General features: G+C 41.9%; 1 protein-coding gene across 1 annotated transcript in view; it reads left to right on the top strand.

The window, feature by feature from the left end:
• The first annotated feature begins 3513 nt into the window (after nucleotides 1-3513).
• Nucleotides 3514-17750, top strand: part of LOC124606903 — a 388350-nt gene continuing 374113 nt past the window's right edge. Inside the window, exon 1 of the mRNA XM_047139004.1 lies at nucleotides 3514-3606. Coding sequence (XP_046994960.1) covers nucleotides 3602-3606 — 5 coding nt within the window. The 5' untranslated portion in view covers nucleotides 3514-3601. The remainder of the gene's footprint in view (nucleotides 3607-17750) is intronic.

Genomic DNA, 17750 nt, shown 5'->3' with positions numbered 1-17750 from the left:
GCAAACATACAAGCAGTATCTCGAAGTCAGTATAGAAAAATATTATGTGAAGAATGTAATACAGACTTTAAATTCCCAGCAGTAAATACTTGTAAAACATGTGACTCCTTCTAGATAAAGATAGAAAATGGGACAGAGAAGAGAAGTCTACTACATGCATAAAAAAGGAATTACACTTGCGTTATGATGAATCTTTGAAGTCCAAACTAAGTGAACTTTCAGAGTTGTCCGTCATGATCCTATTATACATGTCATATTCATAGATTTGCAGCAAACTTGCCCACTCCCAAGCTTAGTCCCTCTGTTGCTTTTTACTCCAGAAAACTTTGGACATACAATGTTGGAATACACGATTGTGGCCAGAATAAGACATATGCTTGTATGGGATGAAATGACAGACTGAGGTAGTGATGAGATTGGTATCTGTATCCTCAAATATTTGAAAGCAACACCCATCTCTGAAAAAAAAAATTCTGACAACTGTGGGGGTCAGAATAAAAACGGGAATATAATGGCAGTTTGGAGTTGCCTGATCCACATAAAGCGGTTTGAAGAAATTCAGCATTATTTCCTTGTCCCTGGATACATTTACTTGCCCTCTGATAGAGACGTTGCTAAAATTGAGAAATATCAGAGGGGACAACCCAACGTATACTCTCCATGACATTGGAGAGAAACAATTGCTTCTTGTGGCCGTAAACAGAACTTCAGCGTCATAAATATGGAAAGTGGTGATTTCTTTGACATACTAGAACCGAAAAATGGGCCGCTTAATATTAACGGAAAATGATGTGTTAGTGCTGTTCAGTTTAACTTCTCAGAGTCTGTATGCTTCAAATTTGAACAAGTCAACCCATGGGCTATGTAACTGAAAAACAGAATGAACGTGGAGTTTGAAGAAATATCTACAAGGAAGAAAATAAACACAAGTACCATGGCTCTGAGACCGAAACACAATGGACCTGTTGAAATTAAGAAAATCAAACTAGATGACGTAATGAAGCTAATGGAGTATGTTCCATCAATCTACCACGACTTTTATCGCAACTGTTAGTGATGAAGAAAGTGGAGAAGAAAGTGTAGAAGTAAAGGGTGTTTATAAATAATATCGGTGTTTTAACGCTTTATAATAGTCATTACATTAAACTTACAGTTATAAATGATACATCAAATGAAAGAGCAACTCAAACAGTTGCGTTTCGAACCATTGCGAATGAGCAGCGCGCAATGCTTCCGCCACAATCCGCTAGAATTAGTTGAACTTCAGTGTGCCCAAGCGCTGGATAGGCCGCAAGAGGCCCAATGATGGGGCTTGCTTTGCATGACCTCCACGTTCACCCGACCTAACACCATGCGATTTTTTCCTTTGGGGCTTCATCAAGGATCGTGTGTACGTGCCTCCGCTGCCAGCAGACCTCCATGAATTAAGACACCGGATTGAAGCAGATGTCTGAAGACACACTTATCAACGAATTCGGCTATAGACTTTATGTGTGCCGTGTGACAAATGGTGCTCACATTGAACATTTATAAGATTCTTGGTAAAACTGTTTGAGTTGCTCTTTCATTTGACATATCTGTATTTGAATGTAATAAATATTATAAAGCGTTAAATCCCCGATATTCATTTATACTCTGAATTTTAGGTCATTGTTAATGTTTTTTTAAATGCAACATTGTTAAGAAAGAAAGTAAATAAACATTTGATTGTAAGCACTTATAGTGTTAATAAAATATTTGTGTAATACAGGTTACGCTTTTTGTTCGACATAGTGCCAAGCAACATACCATCATATTTCAAAATATTAGTTTCTTTATAATATAGTTTAAAATATTTATATTATGTCTCATAAAACAAAATGAAATATACCAGAGAAACATATTACATGTGTTCAAACAAAATTAAAAAATTCACGTGATTTGAGAATTTGCTGAAATATTAATATGCGTTTATCTCGAAAGCATAAAAATGTGGCTTGGGATCTGGTAAATACAATCCTGCTCTTTGAAACGTTTTTCCCTGCACAATATATAGGTTAGAACGTAGTGTTCGCTTCTTACCTGGTATATCACTAAGTCCAAAATAACCTGTACCTGTACCTATATTTTGAGATAATAATTGTACATTTTATTTAATGCTGTCATAACAAAACGCAAGTGCACTAAACAAGCATCACTTACAAATACGTATGTGCGTCAAAAAATGTGTCCAAAAATATGTTTTTCGTTTGGAGTGTTTGCCTCGGGTTTTACTACGTGTTTTGCATTTGGAATGCTTGTCCCTGCTTGTACGGCGGACGGAGATCAGGGACTGTCGGTAGGATCACGTCACCTATAACTTAAACTCGAGAAACATTTTCAATTACAGTAAGCGCGTTAGGCCGTAACAGCAATAGGTAAATTACAATACAGGGTGACAATGACAAATATGTTTGTCATTTCGAAAAGTATATTCGTTTAGAAAAGTCAACTTGTACGACAGGCAGAGATAATGGACTACTGCAGTGGTAACGGTTATTATCTCTGAGTATGCTGTATACAAATTATCCAGTTAATAAGTACCTGAAAGCAGAGAAATTGGTATTTGCAATAAAGTAATATGGACAGGGAGTCTGTTATTCGTGAGTAATACATTAGCTTTGTAAAATATGGGTATGGAACTGAGCATCCATTCTGTCCTTTTGCCTACGATAGTTAAAAGTCTCTCTTATATCATAATTTTCCACAAATAGTACGGTTCAGCGCAGAATCAGTATGCAATGTCAGAATCCGGCTAAAAAACATTTCTAACGATACCTCATTCATCCCTGTGTGATTAGTATCTGTTGAGAAAAAGGTATGTTGGCTTGAGAAATAATGTATATGATAGACTCTGATGCCTAAATTTGTCCAATGGCTTATTTACGAGCGAACTACCTCCTAGTTTCCTATCTAATGCTCCGCAGATAAAAAATTACAGAAGGGTGTGCAACAATAACGGTTCACGTACAACGGTTCACGTACGCCGAGTTCGTAAGATGCGGTATTAGATTGGGTTGCTTGTAGTACTTCAACTTCCCGACCATTGCATTATGTTCGGCGATTGTCATTGCATGATTTGGCACAGATAATTATATCAATTTAGTTTACGTTTGGTAACTGTTACTTTATAATATGTTACACTCACGTGTGAGGAAGGTGACTAAATTGTTTGACTGGTGACTTTATGTAGTAAGGCGATAGCCGGAGCTACGCTGTTAATGCCTAGATGTAACTTGCTTGCCTTGAAACTAATTGAGTTGGAGACTGATCTCTGGAGTGAAATTTTAAAGAAATGGAGCAAACTATTGTGACTCGAAAAGATAGTATTCCTGCACGAAGGCAATTCGTAGACCTTATTTTTTGCCAGAACGGAGTGGAGCGTCTGGAAGGTCCAACAAACGAGCCCTTACACAAGAGAAGCCCTAGTCAGGCAAAGCCAGAGGTAAGTGCATTAGCGCGCCCAGGCGGCCGAGCTGAAAACGACCGGGTGTCCCCACAACAAGCACAGTAGCTGCCGGGGCACCGCTCCCGCCGAATCCACGTACGCCAGTCAGCCTTGACCGTCTCGCTCGCCGTACACATGAGGTAGGTCGCTGACGATCCCTTCCGCTCCCACGGAGGACACATTCGTTGTCTTACATGGAAATGTGCGCCCTCTTAGTGGAGTGGTCAGCTTGTCTGACTACCATGCAGCGGCCCGGGTTCGATTCTCGGCCGGGTCGGAAATTTTCTCCTTTTGGAGATTGGGTGCTGTGTTGTCGTCATCATCATCATCATCATCGACAAGCGAGTTGCGACATCTAAAAAGACTTGCAACGCGGCGGCCGAACTTCCCCGGGTGGGGACTCCCAGTTATCACTGGCATACGATCATTTTAGTGAGTATATTCTTCGTGTCGCCATCTTGTGAAATCACTTCACAGCGGATGTCTTCGTGTTGCTACCTCTGCTGTCATCAGAAAAAAATCCCTCAGATACGTAGTCAGGTGACACAAAACACACTGGTGCATCGTCTCTCCACGACAGTTATAACATTTTGCCCTGACAATAGTTCTCTTTTTTTGATACTGTTCAGGAATCTTAGTCGTATGCCATTCTGTTCTCCCTTTCCTGTCGTATTTCTTTACATTACTCCTTTTCTAATAACTCTTCCGCGCTTGTGATATCACGAAAGTATTGAACGTCTCTTCCAAAGTGCACTTTCTCTTCTGAATTAATTTCAGCAGGACGGCCGGAGTGGCCGTGCGGTTCTAGGCGCTACAGTCTGGAACCGGGCGACCGCTACGGTCGCAGGTTCGAATCCTGCCTCGGGCATGGATGTGTGTGATGTCCTTAGGTTAGTTAGGTTTAATTAGTTTTAAGTTCTAGGCGACTGATGACCTTCAGAAGTTAAGTCGCATAGTGATCAGAGCCATTTGAACCAATTTCAGCTCAGGTGATTCCTGATTTTTCCGATTTACACTTCAGAATCATCCGCAATACCCATGTTTTAAATACATGTGCTTCCATCTGATCACATTTCTACGACGTCTACGACCCGATTTCACTCTCTTCTACACCTCCCAACAGCTGAACCGAAACGACATACTCTAATGTCTACATCTACATCTATATACACATTCCGGAAGCCACTAAACGGTACACGGCCTATGGTACCATATACCACTACTAGTCATTCCCCTTTCTGTTCTACTCGCAAATGCACCCAGACAAAAACCACTATATGCCTTAGTACGAGCCCTAATTTTTCTTATATTGTCTTTTCAGTCCATATGCGAAATGTACGCTGGCACTACGAGAATCATCCTGCATTCAGCTGCAAATACTGGTTCTGTAAATTTTCTCATTAGTGTTCCGCAAAGAGAACGTCATTTTCCTTCCAGGGATTCCCATTTGGGCTCACGGAGCATCTCTGTAGTTCAAATGGTTCAAATGGCTCTGAGCAGTATGGGAGGTCATCAGTCCCCTAGACTTATAGCTACTTAAACGTAACTAACCTAAGGACATCACACCCATCCATGCCCGAGGCAGGATTAGAACCTGCGACCGTAGCAGTCGCGCGGTTCCGGACTGGAGCGCCTAGAATCGTTCCGCCACCACGGCCGGCATCTCTGTAGTACTTGCGTGTTGATCGAAACTACCGGTAACAAATCCAGCAACAAGCCTCTGAATTGCTTCGATGTCTTCCCTTCATCTGGTCTGGTAGGAATTCCAAACTCTCAAGCTGTACTCACGAATGGTTCGCACTAATGTTCTTCTACGTACTGTCTCCGATGTACACGAACTACACCTTCCTTAAACTCTACGTTTAACCCGAAGTCGACCATTCGCCTCCCCTTACGTGCTCTTTCCATTTAACATCGCTTTGCAACGTTACTTCTAGAAATTTAAACTATGTCAAGCAGCACATCACCAATATTGTATACGAATATTACAGGATTGTTTTTCCTCCTCATTTATACGGGGTGTTCAAAATGTCTCTCCGCAGTGTCGTATGATTGTTAGCCGCGTGTGCCGTGTGATTGTTCGCCTGCCTTCCCTTCAAGTGGACTGTCCCAACATTCCACTGTTTCTTTTATCTCAGCCAGCGTCAGTAGTATCGTTGGTTACCTGTTGACGCGAACGTTTAAGTTTAGCTCCTTTGTTCGTTTGTTTCGTTTTTGTCACTTTTAAAATGCTAACCATTGAAGTACGTGTGTTTTTAGTCGAACAAGAGTTCAAAGCTGGCGGTAAATACACAGTTTCAGTTCGTCAAACATTTAATTCAGTTTTCCCGGAGACAACACTCCCACATCGCGATACTGTGCGAAATTTGAGTAACAAATTTCGAAGTACGGGTTCAGTGACAGATGCACCGAGAAGTGGTCGTCCTAGCGTTTTGTCTGAGGATTAACTACTCGATATTTCCGATAAAATGATATTCTGTACCAATTCATAGGAGAACTTGTGTTAAGTGAAATGCTGAACGGTTATTTTCAACAAGATGGTGCAACCGCGCGTACAGCTCGCGTTTCAATGCCACTGTTTTTGGTGATTGCATAATTTCACAGGGACTTTGGCCTCTACGATCGCCTGACCTAACACTACCTGACTTTTTCTTCTGGGGTGCAGCGAAAGCAACTGTCAATAAAAACCGTCCAAAACTCATCGATGAATTGAAAACTGCAATATCCACTTTCACTGCTTCTGTTACAGAAGAAATGTTACAACTTGTGTTTGGAAACATGATTAAACGAATTGAATTGTGTATTCAACAACAGGGGGGACATTTTCAACATTTAACGTGAAAATTTGTAAGTAAAAACGAATATTCAATAAATTAATAACTTGTATTTCACTGAGTTTCATTTCGGTATATTCACTGCGGCTAACATTCTACACTCAGAACTAGCTGTGCTTCTTCACACGAAATAGAAATTCTCTCTTAGTTCTCCTTTATCCTCCGGTAGTCGCTCAACGATGATACTTGTCCACTCACAACAATCATTAGCAAAAAGTCAGACTGTTACCCACGCTATCCGTCAAATCACTTATGTATATAGAGAACAAAAGCGGTCCTATCACACGTCCCTGGGGCATTCCTGTTGGTACCCCTGTCTCTGAACACTCGCCATCCTCCACAACCTAGTCGGTTTTATTGTTGAAGAAGTCTTCGATCCACTCAGTCACTCACATAGCTGAGAACCTATTCCGTACGCTCAGACTTCCGTTAACAGTCTGCAGTTGGGCGCTTTGTACGTCTCCTAATATCCACAAACGTTCCCGTAATCGAACCGAAGCACATTGATAACTCTCGAAATAACAAACACATGTCCACTGTGGCTTCACTTTTATGTCTACTCTCACAACCTACGTTTTCTATCTTGCAGATGTGTCACTACACTTGATCAATTTTCTAGTGTGGTTTCGGTGTGCACCTGAAAGGGATTTTCTCTTCCTCTGTCGTGGCTGTATTATTCGTATCTGTACCACAAAGGCCCAATATTAGTATTACCTGTAATTATACTACCTATACCCACAACATAGGACGTCACGACCATCTGGTCCTTTGCATAAAACTTTGGAGGGCAGCATGTTCTGCTTCATTATGTCGATCTTGACCTTTGTCAGGTACACATTTAGGGCGTGACTCCAGGTTTTCCGTAATTGGCCTTCTTTTCTGTTCCCCCTTGTTAAGAATTCATTCACCAGATACAATTTCCCAATTGGTTCTGTCCCAGTTTTTGTTCGTTTCGTGAACTCAAAACTTAACGGGTCCGTCTAGAAAGCTGTAACATTCGTTTAATCTTCTGTTAGTCGGCCGGGGTGGCCGAGCGGTTCTGGGCGCTACAGTCTGGAACCGCGCGACCGCTACGGTCGCAGGTTCGAATCCTGCCTCGGGCATGGATATGTGTGATGTCCTTACGTTAGTTAAGTTTAAGTAGTTCTAAGTTCTAGGGGACTGATGACCTCAGAAGTTGAGTCCCATAATGCTCAGAGCCATTTGAACCATTTGAATCTTCGGTTACTTTGCGTGTAGTGTTTACATTGTGTGTTTGCGTGTTTCGAACATTCCGTGTAATGATTACTCATAATAAGTGTTACACATTACTTCTCCTGCTCCTCCTCCTCTTCCGTCTCTGCAGGCCTCGGAAGACCTACCGGTACCGACCGACCGCTGTGTCATCCTTAGCTAAAGGTATCTCTGGACGCGAATATGGAGGGGCATGTGGCCAGCACACCGCTCTCCCGGCCGTGTTCAGCTTTCGTAACAGGAGCTACTACTTCTCAGTCAAGCAGCTCCTCAATTGGCCGCGCAAGGGCTGAGTGCACTCCATTTGCCAACAGCGCTCGGTAGACCTGAAAGGTCCCCCATCCCAGTGCTAGCCAAGCTTTTATGGGAACCGCTGTTACCATTACGGCAAGTCCGTTGACACACATTACTTCTTATACGCGTAAATTACGTGTAGTAAATACTATGTATTCCTTCCGAGATCGAAGTTCTTTTTTGATCCGCGTTTTCTTCATAATCTGTAATAAGGAAATGTGGTTCTGCCTTGAGGAAACACAATTTTTTTAATTTTTAATACGCATACATGTTTCGGAGAAGTATCTCCATCTGCAGTGGGTTTTCTGTATTCTCTGTTAAAGAACGTACAAAGAATATACTCACTGTGATATTTGCCAGTTTTGTGATTATAGTATTTACATTATGACAAGTACTGGCAGAAATATTAATGTGAAAAATAAATATCGTATCATTACAGATCGTTGTTCACGAATCTGTTTGGTATTTGGAGCACAGCAATTATTGCCTTCCAGTATATTGTCTGCAATTAATAAGCGTTTATCAATGTTTTCTTAGGTAATTTCACAAAATTTTAGGCCTAATATAATAGCAACTTTTTATGTTTTCATTTTCTATTTCGTTTTCGCAGCACTGCTGTCATTATATTATGTTGTAAACAAAGATTCGCTGTTTTACTCTTTGTCTACAGTTATTTAGGTTACAGTACTGTTTCTCGGAAACTTTGTTGAAGTGAATGGTGAATGTGATTAGGCTTTGTGAAATAGTGAGTGGGGGGAGGGGGGGGGGATGGAAGCGGACCATTTATGTAAATTGTGTACTTCCTTTTTGTAGATGTAGCGTTTTTCGTGCTTCTACAGGATGTTTGAGTGGAGCTTCCATTGTTTGTGTGATGTTCGCTTGTTGTGCTATCTTGTTCTGGGCATGAGTTTTGAATTCTGCATTGGTGCTGGGCTTTGGGAGTGTGTCACTTTGTTTGTTTCCTTCTCTCTGTCTCTCTCTCCCTCTCTCTCTCTGTGTGTGTGTGTGTGTGTGTGTGTGTGTGTGTCTTCGTCTTTTGATAATTCTCTTGTGTGTGTGTGTGTGTTCGTCTTCTGATAGATTTCTTAGAGCAGAGAACAGGGTTCCGTTACTTAGAGCTGTGTATTCATTCATCACTTCCTTTCTTTTCACTAAGTCATTTGTATGTGGCAATTTTCTTCTATTAAAAGTTCCTGTGAAGGGCTGTTACTGTATTTAAGAATTTTTAAGTCTGTATTTATGGCTGTTGGTCTGTGTTTCTTCTCTATGAAATGATCTGCAAACAATATAAATCGAGTTGCAGTCTTGACACATAAAGTGATAGATCCAAGATGTGTTGTGTTTGTCTGTGGTAGTGTTAGTTGCTTCAGTTTCTTTTGTATAGATTTGTCTATTCTGTAGGCATTTTGAGTACTTTTTTTAAAAAAATATTGTCTTCTTGGGCTGTTTTGTTGTTTTAGGTGAGTGTGTGGTGCTGTGTGTGTGTGTTTCTGAGTGATTATATAATGTGTGCCTTTATTAGTGTTGATCTGTTTGCTACTGTTTGTTAGGTGCATTTTTTCTTTTTATTTTAATTTTTTGGTTTTAATTTGTGAATCATATTTGTTTCGTGCCCATTTTTAACGTCTATTTGTTTATTTGCTGTTCATTTTTGTAGTTCTCCTCACTGAGGGGAGTTTCATACAATCTGTGTAGCATGTGTCAGGACCCAGATTTTTTCTGCGTTATAGGATGGTTCGATTACTCACGTATAGTTGTGCTGGTGCTTGTGGGTTTAATGAAAACGATAAACTGTTGTTGATTATTATGGCTGTGTCTTGTGATGTCTAAGATACTTAGCTTTTTGCCCTTTTCTGATTCTAAGGTGAATTTTATCTGTAGGTGAACTATTTTTATGTCGTTGTGGAGTTGTGTACTGTCAGATGTTTCGTCTAGAAGCATTAGATGCCATTTGCAAAAAGATACCAGTATATTGTTCTGTACTGTTTGGATTTCACTATTGCTTCAAATATGTTTGTTGTATCTTGTATTTAGGGTTTTGGGGGATGTATTTCTGTTGTTCTAAGTTCTGATTGATGATGTTGTGATGATGTTTGGTTTGTGGGGCGCTCAACTGCGTGGTTATCAGCGCCCGTACAATTATCCAATCTTTGCTCAGTCCAATTTCGCCACTTTCCTGGATGATGATGAAATGATGAGGACAACACAAACACCCAGTCATCTCGAGGCAGGTGAAAATCCCTGACCCCGCCGGGAATCGAACCCGGGACCCCGTGCTCGGGAAGCAAGAACGCTACCGCGAGACCACGAGCGGCGGACGATTGATTGATGATGTTGATGGATTATGTGGTGGGGATATTGGCGTACATGGATGTGATGTCAAATGATGCGGATGTGGCTGTTATTGCTATGTTGATGTGTTTGATCTTTTCTATAAGCTCTTCAGTACTTGTGCACTTCATTTGTTGTGTATGTGTAACATTTCTGTAACAATAAGTTGCTTTTCTCTGGCTAGATCATATGTGGGTGTGCTTCTGCAACTAATGAGGAATGTGTAAAACGTTTACCAGATATCCACAAGAATGATATACCAATACACTCACTCCCCTCTATGAGGAAAACTATAAAAATAAGCTACAAACAGATGTTGATAATGGATACAGAACAAACATGACAGACAAAATAAACCAAAAAATTAGAACACATAACATACAGACACAGAACACAAACACACCCAACACATCTGAAAAGGAAGGATCCACAGCAACAAACAGATGGCACACTCAGCTACAACAACACCTCACAAAATAGACAATATATTAATAAAACTTGGACCCAAAATTGCCAATAGAATAGACAACTGTTTACAAAAAAAACTGAGGGCAGCTGACAATAATACAGGTAAACGCAACATATCTAGGATCTACCATGTCATGTGTCAAGACTACAATTCAGCTTGTATTGGACAAACAAGTAGAATTTTCAACATCACATACACCGAACACAGGACACTTGAATTGTTCCACATTTGCAGATTATCTCATGGACAAGAAACACAGACCAATAGACCAAATATAGCAATAGTCCTCCACAGAAATTCTTAATAGAACAAAATTATCATGTACAAAATGCCATAGTGGGAGGAAAAGAAGTGATGAATGAATAGACAGACTAACCAATGGATCCCTGTTCTCAGCTCTAAAAGAACATCCCCAAACCCAGTATCACTCCAAAATTCAAACTCCCACCTAGAACACCCAGAAAAAGATAGCACAAGAAGTGAACATCACACAAACAGTGAAACAGTGTGTGTTGGGAAGCTCCAATGAGACACCCTCTAGAATCACGAGAACGCAACATCTATAAAAAATCAGTACATGCATATGCATAAACAGTCCGCCTGTTTCCCCCCCCCCCCCTCACTCCTGAACATGTTACGAAATCTCATCACAGGCAGCATTCACTTCCACACGATTTTCGAAATATAGTATTGTAGCCCGAAAAAAATGGTTCAAATGGCTCTGAGCACTATGGGACTCAATTGCTGTGGCCATCAGTCCCCTAGAACTTAGGAGTACTTAAACCTAACTAACCTAAGGACATCACACACATCCATGCCCGAGGCAGGATTCGAACCTGCGACCGTAGCAGTCGCACAGTTCCGGACTGCGCGCTTAGAACCGCGAGACCACCGCGGCCGGCTGTAACCTGAAAAACTGCAGTCGAAAAGTAAAACAGCAAATCTTTGTTTAAAACGCAAAGTAATCTAATATAAAATAACATAATATAAAGTGCTACAAAAACGAAATAGAAAAGGAAAACAAAAATATCGAAAATATCATATTTGATCTAAAATTTGAAAATTTATGTAACAAAACACTGATAAATGCTTGTTTATTGCTGATGACATACTGGAGAACAATAACTGCAGCTGTGATCCAAATACCAAACGGATCTGTAACAACAATATGCAATACTAAGGTATATGTTTATTTTTCCTGTTAATATTTTTGTCAGCACTTTTCATAATGTAAGTACTATAATGACAAAATAGGAAAATATCACAACGTTACGTGTTGTTTGACAAAGAATGAATAAAACCAACCAAAGAGGGAGAAACTTCTCCGAAACGTGTATAGGTTCAAAAATAACAAAAAATGTGTTTGCTCAAGGCAGAACCACATTTCCTTATTATGTAACATTCATTCAGTGAATTAACTTTGAGACATATTATTTCCTTATTCTTGTCCATGATTTATTTTCTCTGTAATAAAGAGAAATCTACACATATTTTTAAAAAGTAGAGAAATTTTCAATATAATAGAAGTATTCAAAGTGTTTCATCCTTAACCACAAGAAGTGTTTTCATTCAGCACCTCTTTTTTCCGGAAAAAATGTGACCAGCCTCACCTTGAACTGTTATCCCGTGCAAACTGTTGAATCATCTTTGATAATAATTTCTATGTACAATATGAGAATGATGGTCCACAATGCTACTTTTCTAAGGAAGTAAGCTAACGGGATACTAGAACTCAAGCGAGGAACTATCACGCATTCATTATTCAGATGAGTAGACCACCAGAAAACTGATGCTGCGGACGTGGATGTGGAAGAAAACAAAAAGAAAGCGACGAAGATGCATCATGAGGAAAGATGAAGAAAAAGCTACAGGCTGTGACGAAACTAGGAAATTCTCAAATATTGGAAGAAGGTTAATTTAGCAACTGTTTGTCAGATCTAACAAGTTGTGTTCCCTTCCCCTCCTTGTTCAGAAAGAGATCTTGTGCTCAGTATCTAATAACCAGGTCGTGGTCGAAACATCGGCGCATTAAATTCTAATATCTCTCCATTTAGAGGTTAATAGGATGGAAAAATATTTATTTCAAGGCCAAAGTGCTTTTCCGGCAACGTGTATTTTCTTCGAGACATAGGCTGAGGTGACAAAAGTCATGGGATAGCGTTATGCACCCATACAGATGGCGGTAGTATCGCGTACACAAGACATAAGACGGCTGTGCAATGGCGGGGCGGTCATTTATACCCAGGTGGTTCACATGAAAAGGTTTCCGACGCGGTTATGGCCGCACAGCGGGAAATAATAGACTTTGAACGCGGAATGGTAGCTGGAGCTAGATGCAGGGGATGTTCCATTTCGGAAATCATTAGGTAATTCAGTATTCCGAAATCCACAGTTTCAAGTGTGTGCCAAGAATACCACATTTCATTCATTATCTCTCACCACGGACAACCCAGTGGCTTATGTCCATCACTTGACGACCGAGAGCAGCGGCGTTTGCGTAGAGTTGTCAGTGCTAATAGACAAGCAATACTGCGTGAAATAACTGCAGAAATGACTGTGGGACCCATTGCGAACGTATCCGTTACGACAGTGCGGAGAAATCTGGCATTAATGGGCTATGGTAACATGCAACCGACGCGAGGGCCTTTGCTAACAGAACGACATCGCCTGCAGCGCCTCTCCTGGGCCCGTGACTATATCAGTTGGAACCTTGACGACTGGAAAACTGTGACCTCGTGAGATGAGTCACGATTTCAGTTGGTAAGAGCTGATCGAAAATTGTCAACAATGCACTACGCAGCTGGTGGTGGCTCCATAGTGGCGTGGGGTGTGATTACATGGAATGCTTTGTGTCCTCTGGTCCAACTGAGTCGATCATTGACTGGAAATGGTTATGTTCGGCTACTTGGAGACCATTTGCAGTCATTCATGGATTTGATGTTCCTAAACAACGATAGAATTTTTGTGGATGACAACGCGCCATGTCACCTGACCACAACAGTTCGCGACTGAAGTACATTCTGGATAATTCGGGCGCATGATTTGGCCTCAACATGAATCCCATCCACCATTTATGGTACATAATCGAGAGGTCAGTTCGTGCACAAAGTTCTGCATCGTTAACACTTTCGCAATTATGGACCGCTATAAAGGCAACTAGGCTCAATATTTCCACAGGGGTCTACCAAGGATTTGTTGAGTCCATGTCACGTCGAGTTGCTACTCTAGGCCGGGCGAGGGGAGGTCCGATACGATACTAGGAAGCATCCCATCACTGTTTGCACCTCAGTGTATTCCTTTTCCGAACAAACTAACGAAAATTTTGTTATCAAAATGATTTATTTATTTTGTTTATGTGTTATTCATCGTAGCAAAATTAGGGCCATTAGGATCTCTCTTAGCCAACGGCGTTTCCGCAGCGGTAACACCAGTTCCCGTCAGATCACCGAAGTTAAGCGCTGTCGAGCTGGACTAGCACTTGGATGGGCGACCATCCAATGTGCCGAACGCTGTTGGCAAGCGGGGTGCATTCAGCCCTTGTGAGGCAAACTGAGGAGCTAGCTGATTGAGAAGTAGCGGCTCTGGTCTCAGAAACTGACATACGGCCGGGAGAGCGGTGTGCTTACCACATGTCCCTCCATATCCGCATCCAGTGACGCCTATGGGCTGAGGATGACACGGCGGCCGGTCAGTACCGTTGGGCCTTCATGGCCTGTTCGGGAGGAATTTAGTTTATTTTTTAGATTCTCTCTTACATCTATCCTGACGCTTTACTAATTTTACATTATTTTCGTTGCGGCTCATGTTACAAAAAGTATTTCGTCTAACGTGGAGTTCAACACCTGGGCATAATTATGACGTAAATAGTGGTAACAGTAGCAGCTATAGGTAAAGTAAAGTCTGTGGTGCAAGCCCGTGTCCGGGCTGTTGACCTGACTTGAGGCAGAGTGCAATCTTTCTTCAAGGTGGCACGGGGAGGGGAATAGTGGCGGACCTATTTTTCCCGGCCATCGTTTACCCTCAGGAAAGAGCCTCGGTACTCATTCGATTGGAAGACAAAGAGAAAAGTTATGAGTGCTTCATATTTTTCTTAAAACCAGCAGGACATTGAATTGTGCACGGAGTGTAGACCAATATCTTCCAAAGGCGGACTGCAGCAACAAAAAGGAGTTTGTGAGTATTTTTGTTCTGTGGAGGTACACTTATAGGACCCTAGGTAAATGAGCCCTCTGGCTGCGTTTATTAGGAGATGACGGGCGCCTGATGTCTGGTAAGAGGCACTGAGGTGCACGCGCAATGAGGAGCCGTTCAAGCAGTGTGTGGTAGGCAAGTAACTTCTTCAGCCACAACCACCCTAGCTGTGCGTGCCAATCACTGATGTAGTCAAATAGACGGATGCCACAGATGTGATGCACACGAGTATTCATGTCTATTTCAAACCGACTAAGGTTTTCACTGTTTCTGTCATATTTGATTACATTGTCACAAGGGAGGTTCGGCAGAACGAGTGATTACACAGGAGGACATAAAGAAAGGCAAACGGGGTGTTCCTGCAGGTAAGGTGCTCATCAAAAATGCTTTTACCGAATGTCATTATTGTAATGCAAGTTTACACCCACCTTATAGGGTTTCCAATATGCTTAATAACAATTGCAGAGGACCAACGATGCCATACTAGGATTCCAGATCGGCGCCCAACTTTCTGAAATATTTGTGCGGAAGATATAATCACTAGGCTGCCTACGATTGCTAACTCTGTTTCAACAACAGTCAGTAAGAGGTAAGCCTAAAGTGTATCATGTCATGTTACAGAACGAAGGGTATCGAAATATTAGATATTTTGGTTAAGGAGATCACTCACGATGGAGAAATTAATCATTGTACAGTGTACTGACTAGGCTGTCGTTTAAAACAACGAAATTTGGGTAGCACCCAATTCTGGGCGGAAATCCAGTGAATTACAAGCTGGATTTTATGTCAATTTACATGCTGGGCGTTTTGTCTCTTCTTCAATGTACTATCAAAGACTTACACTCACGCCCCGACGTTCACAAAAAACGTGCAGTTCCACTTTTACTGTCACAGATGATAGTAACACAAGTTTGTAATCACAGATGGTCCAGCGAAGTTGCGCAGTAAACTGTTCTTCATACAGCGTTGCATAATTTAGGCAGTAATTACACTGACGAATATATTAACGCACTGAATGTAGAGCCAAAGCAATAATCAAAGCCAAAAACAAGGTAGTTGTGGAACTTGATCCGAGGAATCAAGAGAAAGTCCGAACCACGAACAAGAACGAATTCCAGGTCGAAATGACAACATTTGAATGTTTCTGTACTAATGGCTTCGTATACTGTGTTCGACTGAATGGCGCTGTTTCTGTACTAATGGCTTCGTATACTGTGTTCGACTGAACGGCGCTATTTTAGAATATTAAATCCTTCTCCACTTTAATTGACGCACAAGCCTAACAGTGATTGGGATAGTGCCAGAATCGATGTTGGATGGATATGGTGGAAACGTTGATCCTTGATTTTAGTATCCAACTTCATTTCTACATTTGCACCAATCTCTTATGGGGAGGGCGGCAATGACGCCACGGGCCATTCAGCGAGCTGTGAGACATTGTTTGAGCCCACCTCCGTTTGAGTGCTAGCGGAGATGCAGGTGGTGGGAGGGACTCCATTTCATCGGCATTTGTCTCTGCTTAGTGTAGGTGGAAATAGGCCGCTTGGGTTGTGGAGGGTTTCAAGCTATATTGCTGCTATGACCGGGCCACAGGGGTGTGTTTGGCTATGACCGGCTGGCTGAATGCACTGGAGGTGTGTCTGCTGATACGAGCTTCAGGGCTCTTGACTGGGTTGGGTCTGGCCAACGTTATGATGTCTGTAATCAGTGATATGTTTTCTGTGCTTCTTCAGCCGGTCCTGCCTGGCTGTGACTTCAAACACGTGGAACCTATTCTGACCAGTAACGAATTCAATTATCCATTCTGAGTTTCGATACAATGTGTGAACATAGATTTAGGAGCCCACAGGGAAACTGTGAGACATGCAAAGGCTCTGAGCTTATGAGGTTGACCGCAGGATGATGAACAACATTCACAGTCTATGTGCAGGCATGCAGAATTTCGGCCAGGTTATTTAGATGACCGGAGTAAACAGATATGTGCAAGGAAACTGGCCAGGGTTTCTACGTGAGATGAGAAGTACACTGCTTTCTGAACTTGCGTCTTGAAACTTGTGACCATCTGCTTCACCTAAGAGTTTAATGACAGGTGGAAGGGGGCGATTGGTCAGGTATTCTATTCCGATTCATTTACAGAAGGTACAGAACATGGAGGCCGTGGCATGGCGATCATTCTTAGACGGTATCGTGTGTGTGTGTGTGGGGGGGGGGGGCATCGATGGCAAAGAATTTGGCCACAGGATGGACAGCGGTGCTAACATAGGTGCCTAAGTAACCACGTGGCTTTGTGGAATAGCTCAGCAATATCAACATTCACCTGCTCCTATGGATGCTCAGGTTTTGGTCAGGGAGAGAAACATCACACTGCAGCTAACTGATTAGGAGAACAATGGCAACAGGTCCACATGGCGCGTTTGCACACTGTCTAGATTCTGGGGCAACGAACGTGGCCTCCTGCTAGCTCCTTCATTATAGTCATCCCCAGTTTGAGACTGGGGGTAACTGGAGCCTAAATGGATGAGATGAGGTCAGATAATTATCTTCCTTCTTCCATATTTTTTTAGTATTAGGTCATCTCTGTAGCGTACAGACGTTACCGTAACGAAAAAATGAACCTAAAAAATAATTTCTGTCGCTTTAGACAGCTGCTCCAACACACTTCAAATGGAGAGAGTCTCATCCTCTTGATGAAGCCATTACACAAACAGTTTCTGGAAATTGCCCTATCGTGTGGTTCAAGTTACTGTCTAACCAAAGTGCGCGGATTACTGCTGATCGAAGTCACTGGGCTCCACGAGTAGTCTGCAAAGATCGTCTGTATTTGCAATCTGTGTGGTGGGCTATTAGACCTCGTAGTTATTTAAAAATGATGCCTGCGTTTACAGCTCTTGTGCCGTCGTTTTTAGTAAGTAACAGCCCAAAAGGATAATCA

Source organism: Schistocerca americana, chromosome 3, assembly GCF_021461395.2.
Source record: "Schistocerca americana isolate TAMUIC-IGC-003095 chromosome 3, iqSchAmer2.1, whole genome shotgun sequence".
NCBI classification, from domain to species: domain Eukaryota; kingdom Metazoa; phylum Arthropoda; class Insecta; order Orthoptera; family Acrididae; genus Schistocerca; species Schistocerca americana.
Note: the sequence above shows the minus strand (reverse complement) of the source record. Positions and strands in the feature narration are given on the sequence as shown.